Source organism: Myodes glareolus, chromosome 5, assembly GCF_982192425.1.
Source record: "Myodes glareolus chromosome 5, mMyoGla1.1, whole genome shotgun sequence".
NCBI lineage: Eukaryota > Metazoa > Chordata > Mammalia > Rodentia > Cricetidae > Myodes > Myodes glareolus.
The window spans coordinates 46,774,935-46,788,005 of NC_142030.1; the positions used below are offsets into that span (position 1 = coordinate 46,774,935).

Consider the following 13,071-nt stretch of genomic DNA (forward strand, 5'->3'; position numbering starts at 1 on the left):
TTTCATAAAAGATAGATTGTACCTTCTGTCTAAAGACAGCGATTTTTGAAAATGAAGCTGAGAGTTTAAAAATAAGGACTCTGTCAGGGAAAATAAAACTGCTCCCCTTACATCCATTAGGTGGCCCTTAATTGCAAGCGGGACAGCAGCCCTACTCACTGGCTGGTACCTCTTTCACAACCAGGGCTGTTTCGCTTCTGGCCTCTGCTGTGGTGAGAGGCAGCGGCTCTGTATCAGCAAGAATCAGATAGAATGGGAAGAGAAAAAAAGCACACTTAAAAATTAATTCTGTGTATTCTACTAAATTTTCTCTTACTAGAGGAAGATCCGTGAATATAAAAGTGAAGGTCTTGGAAACGACAGTAACTACCAGAGCCGGGGCTTGGGTGGAGACTCTAAGGCGCTAATTGCAGCAAGTTCACGGTGTCTGAGAGAACTTTCCCTTTGCATCGGGGACCTATTTGATCTCCAATCCTGGCCTCGCGCTGACATAGTGTAGCTGCTTTAATGTTAAAGATCAAGAAAGGGGAGCCTGTGGGTGGAATTCCAGCCCATCTCTTTGCTAATTTGATGAGAGAGAAGGAGAGTTGGGATAAATCGCTAAATTAGCATTTCTGTTTGAATTTATGATATCGGAGCTTTGCTGCTGGAAATATCACTTCTGTTTCTTTACACTGAGAATGTTCTGGGGCAAGGAAGTGGGAGAGGGGACCAATTGAGAACCAGGTATAATGACACATCTCTATGAAGCTGCTATAATGAGATGCAGATTTCTGTGCTAGCCTAATAAATTAGTTTACAAAAAGAAGAAAAGGATGTTGGTGGTTGATCATTCCTTGGGTCCATGTTCTGTGCTGGTCTCGCCTTTCCTATGCTAGTGTTAGAGTGGCTGATACTCTGCCTTCAAAAGGAACTCTCTTAGGGAAAGTTACACACAAGCCAGTGTCCTGTTGTGAATGCCCCAATAGGCTGTGTCGATGGCTGGGAGCAAGATGATGGCTTGCTGAGCCTGCCCCTCCTCTCTGCTGGAACACAAACACGTGCAATTTGCACTGTGGACTTCCACAGAACACAAAGAAGCAGTGTAGAGAGAACACCCCAGGCGTGCCCAGTCTACGCAAGTGTCACTGGTCCAAGCCGCTAGTGGCTTCGAAGGACAGGCAATGCTGTACCCTCTCACTGACCACCTCTGTGTTTGGGGCTATGACATGAGATTGATGCCTTCTTATGTCCGACTGTCACACGGCATCAACATGGCTTTTCCATACAAGGGTAGATTCCATTTTGAAAGCTGGATCTCTGGCAGTGTTTTCTAGATAATCGTGTGAGATTCTGCCTCACCAGAGTAGTGTTTGCTGATGGCAAAGCAGAGTGATCTCTTCCTGTTGGCTTCTAATTGCTGAGCTTTTGAAGGCATAAACATCAATGCCTAAATTGCCTCCCTTTTCTGGCCCTCATGGTGCATCTGCCTTTTTCCCTTTAGGATGGACTCATGCAAAAAGGCAGGGAGAAAAATTATACCAGAAAGACTCCAAACTGGCCTTGAAAACCCAATCCACTTGAGACGGGAGGGGGAAAAGCCTATCAAATTGTGGACAGTCATTTTTTTTTCTCTACTAATTTAGGTCTTTAATGTCCTAAAACATTGTAAGTCCATCATAATTATTGGTGTATGTGAAAGGGCTTTGAATTATGTGCTGTGTGGGGTTGCCATGGCAATGTTCAGCATCATTGAAAGTGTTAGAATAGAGCTGAGCCCTGCCCGTGCTGATGGTGGAACACTACATACCAGACTCCGGGATTTTAAAATTCATGCTCTTCGGCGAAGAGTTCTGAAGTGTATTAGAGTGCATTTTGACTCTGTTTCCTTCCCCCTAACATTTTTGCCCACTCCTTCACAGTCCAGACTGGAATCTTTAATTTAGGTGCAAATGAGCTTTATGACCGATACTGGGGGCGGGGTGGGGGGCACTCACTCCTGATTTTAGCTATGCATCTTTTTTCTTCCCCAGTAAAATAACTGAGAATTTAAAAGCTTCAAATTCATTGGTTTCTTGCCCTGTTCTATTTAATGTAACTCTGATAATAAATTGGTAACCATGGGATGCACTGTGGACGAGCATTAAAGAACCGGCCCATGTAATCTAGAAAGCAGATGTCTTTGGTTGGTTTAAAGTAAAACCTCAAGTCCAGAAGTAAAGAACGCTCTGGGACTCCAGTGAATTCTTCCATTTTAGAAGGTGTTTCACCCGATGTTGTGGGTTATCTTCATCTTTAAACTCTCCAGAGGCAATGGATGGGTTCCCAGCTGTCATCTTTAGAACATGTACCCTGTTGCGCTAGAGTTCTTGGGATAATCCATTTGCTGCCCTACCCTGCCTGCGTCCTTGACTCTCTTTTGAAACTGTTCTAAACCTGGGTGGCTCCCAAGTATAGTCAGGGACATCCAGAGGTCACAAGTCAGTGTCTGGGCCCTCCTGGAGTTTCGCTTCATTTCTTCAGTCTCGGGAAGAGAATTTTATTCAACTATGGAAAACTTGAGTGTGCCTGCTCCTTCCCCGGCCCTGGCCTCCCGGAGTCTCCTAGGCAGGAAATAAAGCCCATAGTAAAACTTTACCAAACAACCTCTGCCAGCTTTGCCTTTCTGGCTCCTGCTGAGGTAGTGTAATTTCTCAGAGGTATCTCAAGGGAATCCAGGGGAGCCAGTGTGACTGCGGAGACTACTTAATTCTGTCTGGTCCATAGTCTTTTAACCGCTGTAAGGTCAAGCAGAGGAGCCCTGAGCTTGAGAGGAAGAAAGCCCAGGACACCCTGGAAATGTTTGTCTCTCTGAACACATTCTGCAGCCTGAGCCTCGGCAGACCCTGTGAGACCAGAGGTTTACAGCTCTCCCCACTGTTCAAGAATGGCTGTTTCAAATAACAGGCTAGAGCTCTTCGTTAGTCACAAACCTAAGGGATTGCTACCTGTCCACTAGGTCAGGATTATAATTAAACTTTCACGAAGCTTCGTCATCTATAACCATTGTTTTACCCAATGTCATATTTGGGGGAAACACATTTTTTCACCTAATTAAAAATATTTGACCCAATTGGATCCTCTTTCCTGACCTTAGGTTTTGGTTTTGGTTTTGAATGAATTACCCACCAGCCTGTTGCTCTATAGTAAATCTCACTGTGTGCCTAAGCATTAGCTCTGTGCCCTTTTTAGGATGCTAAGACTCTGGAATTGTGAGCCTTGATCACCACTGTTGCAAGTTCAGGCTCTTAGCCAAGAGCAAAGGCCACCTTCTCATAGCCAATCAGAGTGGGTTTTAATTAACTGGGGGTTTAAAGGGCCTGAGAGTGATGGGCCCTGGGCCCAGTGGAAGTTGATCTCTCAGGGGCCCTCACCTGACAGGGTCCAAGGAAATGCTGTCGTCTGGTCTTGTAGAAAAATTAGTCTACATATAAAAAGTGTTCTGCCTGAGTTGGCCGGCGCAGCCTTCCTTAAACGACTGCTTTGGATGCCTCTCAAAATGCTGATTTTCCTGTGTTAAGTGTTTCATAGAATTGCCTGGTAAAGAGTGCTGGAAGGGGGCAAGCAGAACTGACATACTCAGGTGTTGGTGAGGGTGTGTGAGCCTTCCATGAGTGCATCCCAGCTCTGTTTCTAGAAACCACATCTGCTGCCCACCAAGACCTTCCACCTACCTTATATTTGCTGTTCATTCATGTTTACTAAATTCCCAGCTTGGGACCAAGTCCTGGTAGGGAGTTATTTGCTTATTTAAAAACAAACAAACCTTCCTGAGTACCTCCCTCTGGGGCAGCTGAGCAGATCCTGTGTTGTTCCACCTTCCAGCCACAGGCAGTACCAACACTGGCTGGCTGGCTTGGAGTCTTCTATGCCTTAAGTCCCTGCCCACCCGCTCAGAAAGAAACGCTCCATTTTTCTGCTCTTCCCCTCCCTCTTGCCCATTGTCTTTTCGGCTGGATGGATAGATCTTCAGTTGCCTGCCTGCCCCACGCCTGCTATTAATAGCCTCTAGATGCTGTCACGAGGAAGCTTCCACCCACTGTGCGTGTTTTCTGTTTGTTCAAGGCAACATGTTTCCTGGTCTTGAGACCTCGCTTCCCAGAGTGGCCAGGAGATTATCCCACAGTCTCTTCCTGCTGGTGGCAGGTCTGGGAGTAGGAACCGTTGCCTGCTGCCCTCAGCCGCCTGTGACCTGGGCAGTCACGCGACTACTCTTGGATTGAGACGGACTTGGAATCTTTTCCTTTTAGCAATGGAACAAAATACCTAAGTTTCCAGGATCTTTCCGTCCCCTTTGGACCCCACATGGTATAGAAATTAGTTGGACCACAACTCGGCTCACACATACGGGTTTGCTCTGCTTCATTCCTGCTGCTGTGATAAAAAGGAACGTAGGGGACAAAGGGTTTATTTCAGCTGACAGTGCCAGGTTACAGTTCATCACTTCGGGGAAGTCAAGAGAGCAGGCGTGTAAAACAGCTGGTCACATCCCACCCACAGTCAAGAACGAAGAAATGATTGCATGTACGCTTAGCGCACCATTCATTCTCCATGCTTAGTTTAGAACCCCTCGGATAGGGAATGGTATCACATCCACTAACAATCAAGACACCCCCGCACGGAGATATGTCTGGTTTAGCCACTCCCTCGCTGAGACCTGTTCCCAGAGATTCCAGGGTGGATCAAGTTAACAGTTAAAACTAACTGCCAAGTGTCCCGCACTGCTTTTGGGGGTGACATTCTCCTGACCCATTCTGCTTTCTGTGACTTAAAAATGGTGCCAGATTGCCTTTCTGAAAAATAAAGGTTGTGCTCGATGCGTTTCTTAAACCATTATAATATATACTATGCTTGATGTGTTTCTTAAATCATTGTAATCTATACCATGCTCAGTGCCTTTCTTAAACCATTATAATATACCACATATCTCAGCCTGATTTGTCAGCTAAAGGCTAGATACACCTCCCTCTCTGAACTGGGCAGTGTGACACCTCACAAGCAACCATATGTGATGATTAAACTCAGGTCAGCGGTGGCCACTACCTCAGAGGAAAGATTTCCTGGCCACGGTCTTTTCTTGGCTGGCAATGACCAGCTCAGGTCTTATACATGTATATTGGTGCCCAGATCCCAACAGCTACTTAATGAAAACAAAATGAAAAAAAAGTAGCTGTATGGTGAAGTCAACAGCTTCCTATTTCCTGGGCAGCTTTAGGCAGCCATAATTCTGACCCTGGACTAGGCCTAGAAGAATCCAGAGTCACCCTAGTCCATGCTTGGCATGCCTTCAAATCCTACTCAAGTCTGAACACCCACCTTTTCCTGTTGTCTCTTATGTGCTCCTGCCATTCACACTGTGCCCCTGCCCTGTGCCTGGTGGCCCAGAGAATCCTCTGAGAAAGCATCTGCTATTCACAACATACCCCTTCTCTAGAGTCCAGACTGAGTGGTGTGTCCCCTCCAACTCATTCTCGTTCGCATTGTTTTCGTTTACCCAATCAGAATTTTATTATGACCTACCTTGTGCTGAACACCATGCCCATCTTTCTCACGGCCTGCTTCCCCTAAAGTTCTTACCACACTGCTGCTCAGTCTTTTAGCTGAGGCCAAGTGTCATGTTCTTACCACATCTCCCTGTAGCATCTTTAACAGCTGTCAACTTGCCGTAGTTTCTTATAGATTGTGTTAGTTGCTTGTCTGTTGCTGGGACAAAGTACCCAGACAACAACAAAGGGTTTGCGATGGCTTAGAGCTCCAGAGGGCTATAGTCCATCGTGATGGGGAAGCCATGATTACAGGCTGGGAAGTCATGGCAACAGAAGCAGGAGACTGGTCACACTGTATCTAGGCTCAAAAAAGCATCCGAAGAAGGTCAGGTGGGGCTAGGCTGTGAGACCCCAAAGCCTACCGCAGTGACAAACGTCTTCCACCAAGGTTCCACTCAGTAAAGGTTCCAGAACCCGTTCAAACAGCACCACCAGATGGGGACCAAGTCCATGGGGCAACATTATATGTTCAACCCACAACACAGACTGAGAAAGAACCATTCAAGACAGCTGATTGCTGCCAAGTTCCTGGGTCAGTGAGTAGGTGAGTGAACACAGAAACAGCTCGTGTGACTGGGAGGGCCTCCCCCACAGGAATGCAGAGATTGGTGATGCTGGTCTTTCCAGTTAGAGAAACCTTATTTAATTACAAAATGCGTATATGAATTCTCCCATAAAGAAACAAGGTCTTCTAATAGCATTGATCACTCACCAAGCTCTTGTTATATGGGAGATGTGCTGTGGTCGATACTTAACAATAATGGTCCGAGTGGGTGGGAACTTCCTAAGCCTTGCTGGCTTGTAGCCAATGCAGACTTAACTGAGGTCTTAGCAAAGGTCACAGCAGTAGTTAAGTGATAGAGTCAGAATTCAGATACACACACTCTGAACTAAAGCCTACTTCACAAACTGTAGGCTAGTATCTAAATCTTAAATCAGCCTCTGTGGGAGATAGCGAACTCAGGACAGCATCTGAAAGCTAAGAGGAAAGATGCGGCCCATGGATGGGGGGGGGGGGGCTCTAGAGCCGTGGCTTGGAAGGAGAGAAGGTGGCCCAACTTCACATGACAAAATATGAACAGAGGGGCCTGGTACTTCTTCCCACGTGCTTTATGGATGAGTGAGTTCAAGTCCATTGAAGGTATGTGGGTAGAGAAGGATATTTGAGTATCTTTTGTGTGCGCACTGCAGATACTAGAAATGAGCCAGAGCCACGTTCTTTCATAGGCTACAGGTGAGATAGAAATCATCTGAGCAGGTTGTGAGCACTCTCCAGCATGGCTAACAAATGCCCATGAGCCTTGGGTGTCATTAAGCTTCTGGCTAGTATAAAAAACTACCACTCCTGCCCATTCAGGTGGAAGCTGTCTCTTTCCCTAGTCTTGTGACACTGCCCCTTCCTTGACCACCCCTGGTCTTCACTCCAATACAGCGATGTGTTTGTAACCAGGATGGGGCAGCTGGAAAAGTCCTGGTCAGCACATCCTGCAGGTCCTGACTGAGGAGCTGAGAGCCCATCTGTACAAAGCTGTGGCCTGCTTAGGTCACAGGGACGGTGAGAAGACGCCTGGCAGGGGCTTGAGAGTGCCCAGGGCAGGGCATTCTCGCTGCTATATCTAATCTCTGCATTCTTTCTCCAGATCCAACCAGCTCCTTCATCGTCCCAACTTCAGCCTTGTGGTCTTTTCTTCCTAAGTGTCTTCCCTTGACTTGCTTCAAGAACCACTATATGTGGACTTCTAAATCCCATCCTTTTAAATCCAACTCCAATCATGTGAAGCCTTTCATTTCAAATTAGACATATATGTAGTTTTCAAATCACACTCAATCTCGACCTGTGAAACACATGAGAAACATGTGTTTCCTCAGAATTCCTCAAAATGAAAAAAAAAACCTTAAGTAGATACTGATGGGCCCTGCTATTCATTCACATCCCATCTCATCAGGAAATGGGGTGGCCCAGGGCTCCACACCTTTGGTAGACTTACTATCCATGGGGCGTGAGATTCCATCTGAAAATTGGCTGCTGAATCGTCTATGTTTATGCTGCTGACTTTTCAAGCAAGCTGGAGATAAAACAACTCCATCTGAAGTAAAGTTAAAGTGGGAAGGGTCCTGGAAGCTGAGGTCTCTAGCAGGGCTGAGGCTTATGCCACAACTGAGGGCGGCCATGAGGGAAGCTGAAGCTGTGGGTGATACAAAACTCCACGTGAATCACAGGCAGTCCCTGTTTACCCAGCACACTGATCAAAATACCTCCCAGCGTGTGTCATAGCCAGCAAGGGCTCTGCCACGCTGGGGATGATTTCCTGAAACTGAGACCCGCTGACACCCAGCTGAGCCCGATCTGGAAAACGGAGAAGTCCTATTCAGTTTCTATCAGTGTTTGTGAGCCACACTGATAGGGAATTCGTGATACATAAAGTTCTGGAACTCTCCTTCTCATTTCTCTTGAATATCCCAGTGCCGTGCTCCACGGCCACCAAAAATTGGTTGAGCAGAATATTTGGTCTTACATAAATGAAAAGGGCACCATATCTCCCTACTTCTTTTGCCCCTCTACACACTCTCCTTCCATCATGTTCTTCCTGGCCAAGGAACAATGAAAGATTTTCTTTTTAGTGTTGAGCTTCTGGGACCTCTGGGAACAAACGGTGCGGCACGGCGTTCTGACACAGAGCACACACTTCTCCGGTTCCAGGACCCTTGTAACCTGTTGTTTTAGATTCTGAGCATATTTGTAGCATCAGAGGTAAAAACAAACAAACAAATAAATAAACCACGTTTTCTTGGGAAATGTATGTGTCTGGACTACATCATGCCAATCTTAAACCAGATTTCCAGGCATTTACAGTTAAACCATGCCAGTAACAATGGGTTTGTGTAGACTCTAGAATCCTAGGGCCCACGTGTGAGAATCCTGAACAGCGCGCACTCTGTGAGTGCTGTTGGCTCACGAGTTGAACATTGGAAGTTGTTAGTCAGGCTCCCGCAGTGGTAATTGACTGCAGACAAGGTTGGACTCACACGGGGAGACTTGTGCTCCACTCAACAGATTTGCTACGTTCAGGAGAATGGCTGCCAAGCGGTGGTAAATCCCACAGCAACTGGCAGAGTAGAGCCACACTTTTAATATGAGAGCAACAGTTCTCCATAAGGCAATTAGAAGAGAGCAAAGATGGCAGGCCAGTGTTTATCGCCTGCTACTTCCTCACGTCGATTAGAACAGGCAGCACCCCATTAACCGTGCCCACAGAGCGGTCATCGTAACTGAGGGTGGGGGCAGAGGCAGGAGAACCCTGCCTTCAAACCTAGAGTCGGCTTCGTTTTCTGAGTGTTTCGCACAACTCAGGAATACACTGCTGTGTTTCTCAAAGTATTCTCCGGAAGTTAAAAAATAATGGTAAGTCAGTCAGCAAACACATGTAAATAAAATCAAATACAAATTCTATGTAATTTATTATTGAGAGAGTAGATGGCTAAGTCGGTTCGAGGGATTCCTTGGGTCAATGGAGATAGGTGGGGGGTGAGTAAGTAGTCAGGCAATGGTGGCAGACACATACATGACGCAGGCAAGAAAGAAATGATTGCCAAATTAGATGCAGGGTTCATGATGTCCCCCACAAGGCAATAAAACAATATCCCTAAGGATTGGTTTTCCTTGGGCAGAAGTTCTCCATGCTTAAACTAGACTTGTGAAAGCTTGCCCACTTTCCATAACCTCTCTAGAGAAGGTGTCTGCTGGGCTGGACAGGGCCATTGTGGTGTGCCATTCATAAGCAGAAGCCCGTCTTTCTAGCTTGTTTCAGCTTGGGGTATTAAACATTCACTTTGTGGTTTAAGCCATTATCTTGATGGCTAGGATATGGCGTGAAATTGCGAAAACACGCTGTAGAAGACTTCTTGGGTCTTCTAATTCCTAATCCTTGCATGATGTCCACGGTGTGTTTGGCAAATGTGATGCCTCACGCACTGGCTTCCTTGGTAGTGGGTTCCCTGAAGTTGTTTTGGCCAGCCGAAGAGCTAGGTAGACTAGCTGAGCCAGTGTGGGCTCTCGCTTTGTCTTGGGGTTTTCCGACCAAATCAGCTTGGTATTTGTTTTAGTAAGACATTAACAGTCGTCTCTAGTTTTGACTAAAAGGGCCTTTGGGGTTTACCAAAGAAAGAGGCCAAAGGGTGTCAGGATCCTGTGAGTGCTGGGCACAGAGCCTCTGTCCCCTATAAGAGCAAAAACCACTCTTAGCCCCTGAGCCGTTTCTCTGGATCTGGGGTTTGGGGTTTTTGCAGTGGTCCTTTTATCAGTAGGCAGAGCCCAAGATGCCTCCCGAGGTGGGTTTTGGTCTCTCGTGTTTGTTTATCTGCTCATCTTCTTGCTTGCAGGGCTTTTTCCGCCGGAGTATTCAGAAGAACATGATCTACACTTGCCACCGAGATAAGAGCTGTGTCATTAACAAAGTCACCAGGAATCGATGCCAGTACTGCCGCCTGCAGAAGTGCTTTGAAGTGGGAATGTCCAAAGAGTGTAAGTGGAATCTCAAACAGGAGGGTTTTTCCCCCCTCCTTACCTTATCTATAAATATGTTTGCTCAGCTTCTAAGATCAAATCATGAACAGTGTTAACACGTGACACTCAGATGGGGCACTAATGGCATGCTGACATGGCCAGGTATAAACAGAGACAGCATGAAAATATGAGAGCCGGGAAGATCTCCTGATCAAGCTGCTGATGGAAACCAGGTCTTAGGTGTTGTGGCTGCAGATCCCAGAAGGCTTCCTGACTGGGTAGGGCTCCAGAGGTAACAGTCAGTATGGCCAAGCACGCCTGCTCTGCCTTCATCCTGACAGTGGCAATAAGGGCCTTTGTAGCATGGGGATGAACGAGATGAGAAGCCAGAATACTCGTGGCTGTACGAATTGTCGGTGTGTAGATGGGAGACACGGTATATGTTTGTTCTAGAAGGAATGTTTGGGCACTGGGGACACTGACATTTTTGTCAAGTCAGATTAGCTCTTCTCTTCTAAGCCATTCCTTCCTAACAAGAACAAAAATATTTTTTTTCAGCAAATTTTTTATTAAAAATTTCCACCTCCTCCCATTTCCCTCCCCCTCCCCCCAACCCCCTTCCCCTTCCCTCTCCAGTCCAAAGAGCAGTCAGGTTTCCCTGCCCTGTGGGAAGTCCAAGGTCCTCCCCCCTCCATCCAGGCCTAGGAAGGTGAGCTTCCAAACAGACTAGGCTCCCAAAAAGCCAGTACATGCAGTAGAATCAAAACCCAGTGCCATTGTCCTTGACTTCTCAGTCAGCCCTCCTTTTCACCCATGTTCAGAGAGTTCGGTTTGATCACGTGCTCCATCAGTTCCAGTTCAGCTGGCTTTGGTGAGCTCCCATTAGATCAGTCCCAGTGTCTCAGTGGGTGGACGCACCCCTGACTTCCTTGTTAGAGCTTGAGGGAATGGGACGGTTGGGATGAAGGAAGGGTGGATATGGGAGCAGGGAAGTATATATCTTAATTAAGGAAGCTATTTTAGGGTTGGCAAGAGACTTGACTCTAGAGGGGTTCCCAGGTGTCCAAGGAGATGTCCCCAGCTTGTTCCTTGGGCAGCTGAGGAGAGGGCACCTGAACTGACCCTATCCTATAGCCACACTGATGAATGTCTTGCATGTCACCATAGAACTTTCATCTGGCGATGTATGGAGATAGTGACAGAGACCCACATTGGAGCACTGGACTGAGCTCCCAAGGTCCAAAAGAGGAACAGAAGGAGGGAGAACGAAAATATTTAAATAAACAAAAAACTGCTTATTGGGCCGTAGACATCTGATAACAGAGAATTGACTGGCTTTGCATTGATATAAACGGATGTCATACATACAGAGTTTTTCATTATTTATATTTTTTTCTTGTTGCTTTTACACAGAAAAGAATAGGGTGGTGAGTGGCTCAGCCAGCAGGCCTAAAACATCATAAAGATGTGTCCCAGGTAAATGACTTGGGTAGAAAGCTGTAAAAAATAAAAAAAATAAAAAATAAAAACCACAGGGGTTGTCCCAGGTGAATGGCTGGGGAAGCAGGCCTAACATGTCTCAGGTGACTTGGATGACATTGCCACTTTTCCATTCATTCCATCACCTCAGGCCTTGTTGGAGGCTCACTGTAGAGGAGTCACTAGGCAAGGTGCTAGCCAGGGACCCAGGAGATGCCTTTGTCCTCCAAGAGCGTGGAATAAGAAGCCAGGTACCCATCCATGATTTTACTGTGCATTAGAAGAGTTGGGTTGTGAACTCAAAGCTTTTGTTAAAGGTTAGATCTGGGAAATACAGCCCGAAGGAGAAGCCTGGGCTGAGGAAAGAGAGCCCCAGTGGCTAGCAGTGCTGTTCCAAGAATGTTTGGCTTCCTCTGCTACCAATGCCAGGAACTGCAATGGCTCAGGAGACATGCACACACTTCTTAATACTGATCCTATGCCTTCCCCTTCCTCATTGCTTGGGTTTCTACTCAAGGATTGGGATTGGCACAGTTAATCTTATGCCAGCTGGCTGCCCATCCCAGCCACAGTGCTCAGTCTACTGCATGTACCTAGGCCAGTCTCAAGAGGGACAATTCAAAACTCTCGGGACAGATGTGCCGTCCTATGCAATGCATGCATACCAGAAAGCTTGTTGGCGCGATGAGAAGCCATCTGCAGGACAATGGGCCTTCTAGTGGAAAAGTGGGCAACAGAAAGCAAGCTCTTGACAGCAGCCCTGAACTGCAGGGCCTGCCGACTCTATGACCTCCGCCTCCACAGGATCTAATTATGTTTCCCAAGAGTTACCCATTATGGCCCTTGGAGCTAAAGGCCTCTTCATACAGAGAGTCCCCAGGAACAAGCACGGATAGGCAGCCCGAGAGAAGGGTTGGATGCGGGCCATCCCCTCTGGGCAGCTCTGTCTGCAGAGCACAGATCAGGTGGCTACTCATTATCCAGCCCCTTGATCTGTCCAAACTCCTGCGCTAGGGTTTACTAGAGAGCAAGAAACGTGGAGCCGTGATGCGATGTTCATTTATCTTAGGGCTGGTCTTTCACCTCTTCACCCCTGCTGGGAAAAGCCCGATGACCTGAACGGCCATGTTATTTACAGAGGTGACACCAGGGGTGTCACCTGATGTTCTGATTTTTTTTTTTAACCTGGGTGACACTTGGCAGGTCACCTGGTGACTCAGTTTTGGTCTTGTCGCCATGGAGGTCACATGCGTGTCTGTGGGAGAACGTTAACTCAGAAAGTCAGGTGTGAACTTGGGGAAAATCAGTGGTTTCGTATTTATTTTGTGTGGTCTGAAGACCTGTTTCCCGCTTGGATTCCTTAAAACCTGTATCCGCCTTCCCTGTCAAAGCCGGCAGCTTCGTTGGCAATTAAAAAAATAATAATGTTTACACCCACAGGAAAACCCCAGCTTCAACTCTCAAGGAACTTGTCATCTTAATTAGATTTAAAAATACAGACACGGGAAGAAAATGGGATCATTA

General features: G+C 46.8%; 1 protein-coding gene across 7 annotated transcripts in view; it reads left to right on the top strand.

Annotated features, from left to right (window-relative positions):
• Positions 1-13,071, top strand: part of Rarb (retinoic acid receptor beta) — a 338,172-nt gene that overhangs the window by 254,192 nt on the left and 70,909 nt on the right. For all 7 annotated transcript variants that reach the window (XM_085687898.2, XM_048420965.3, XM_048420963.3 and 4 more), the window contains exon 3: positions 9,945-10,086. In XM_085687898.2, coding sequence (XP_085544024.1) covers positions 9,945-10,086 — 142 coding nt within the window. The remainder of the gene's footprint in view (positions 1-9,944; positions 10,087-13,071) is intronic.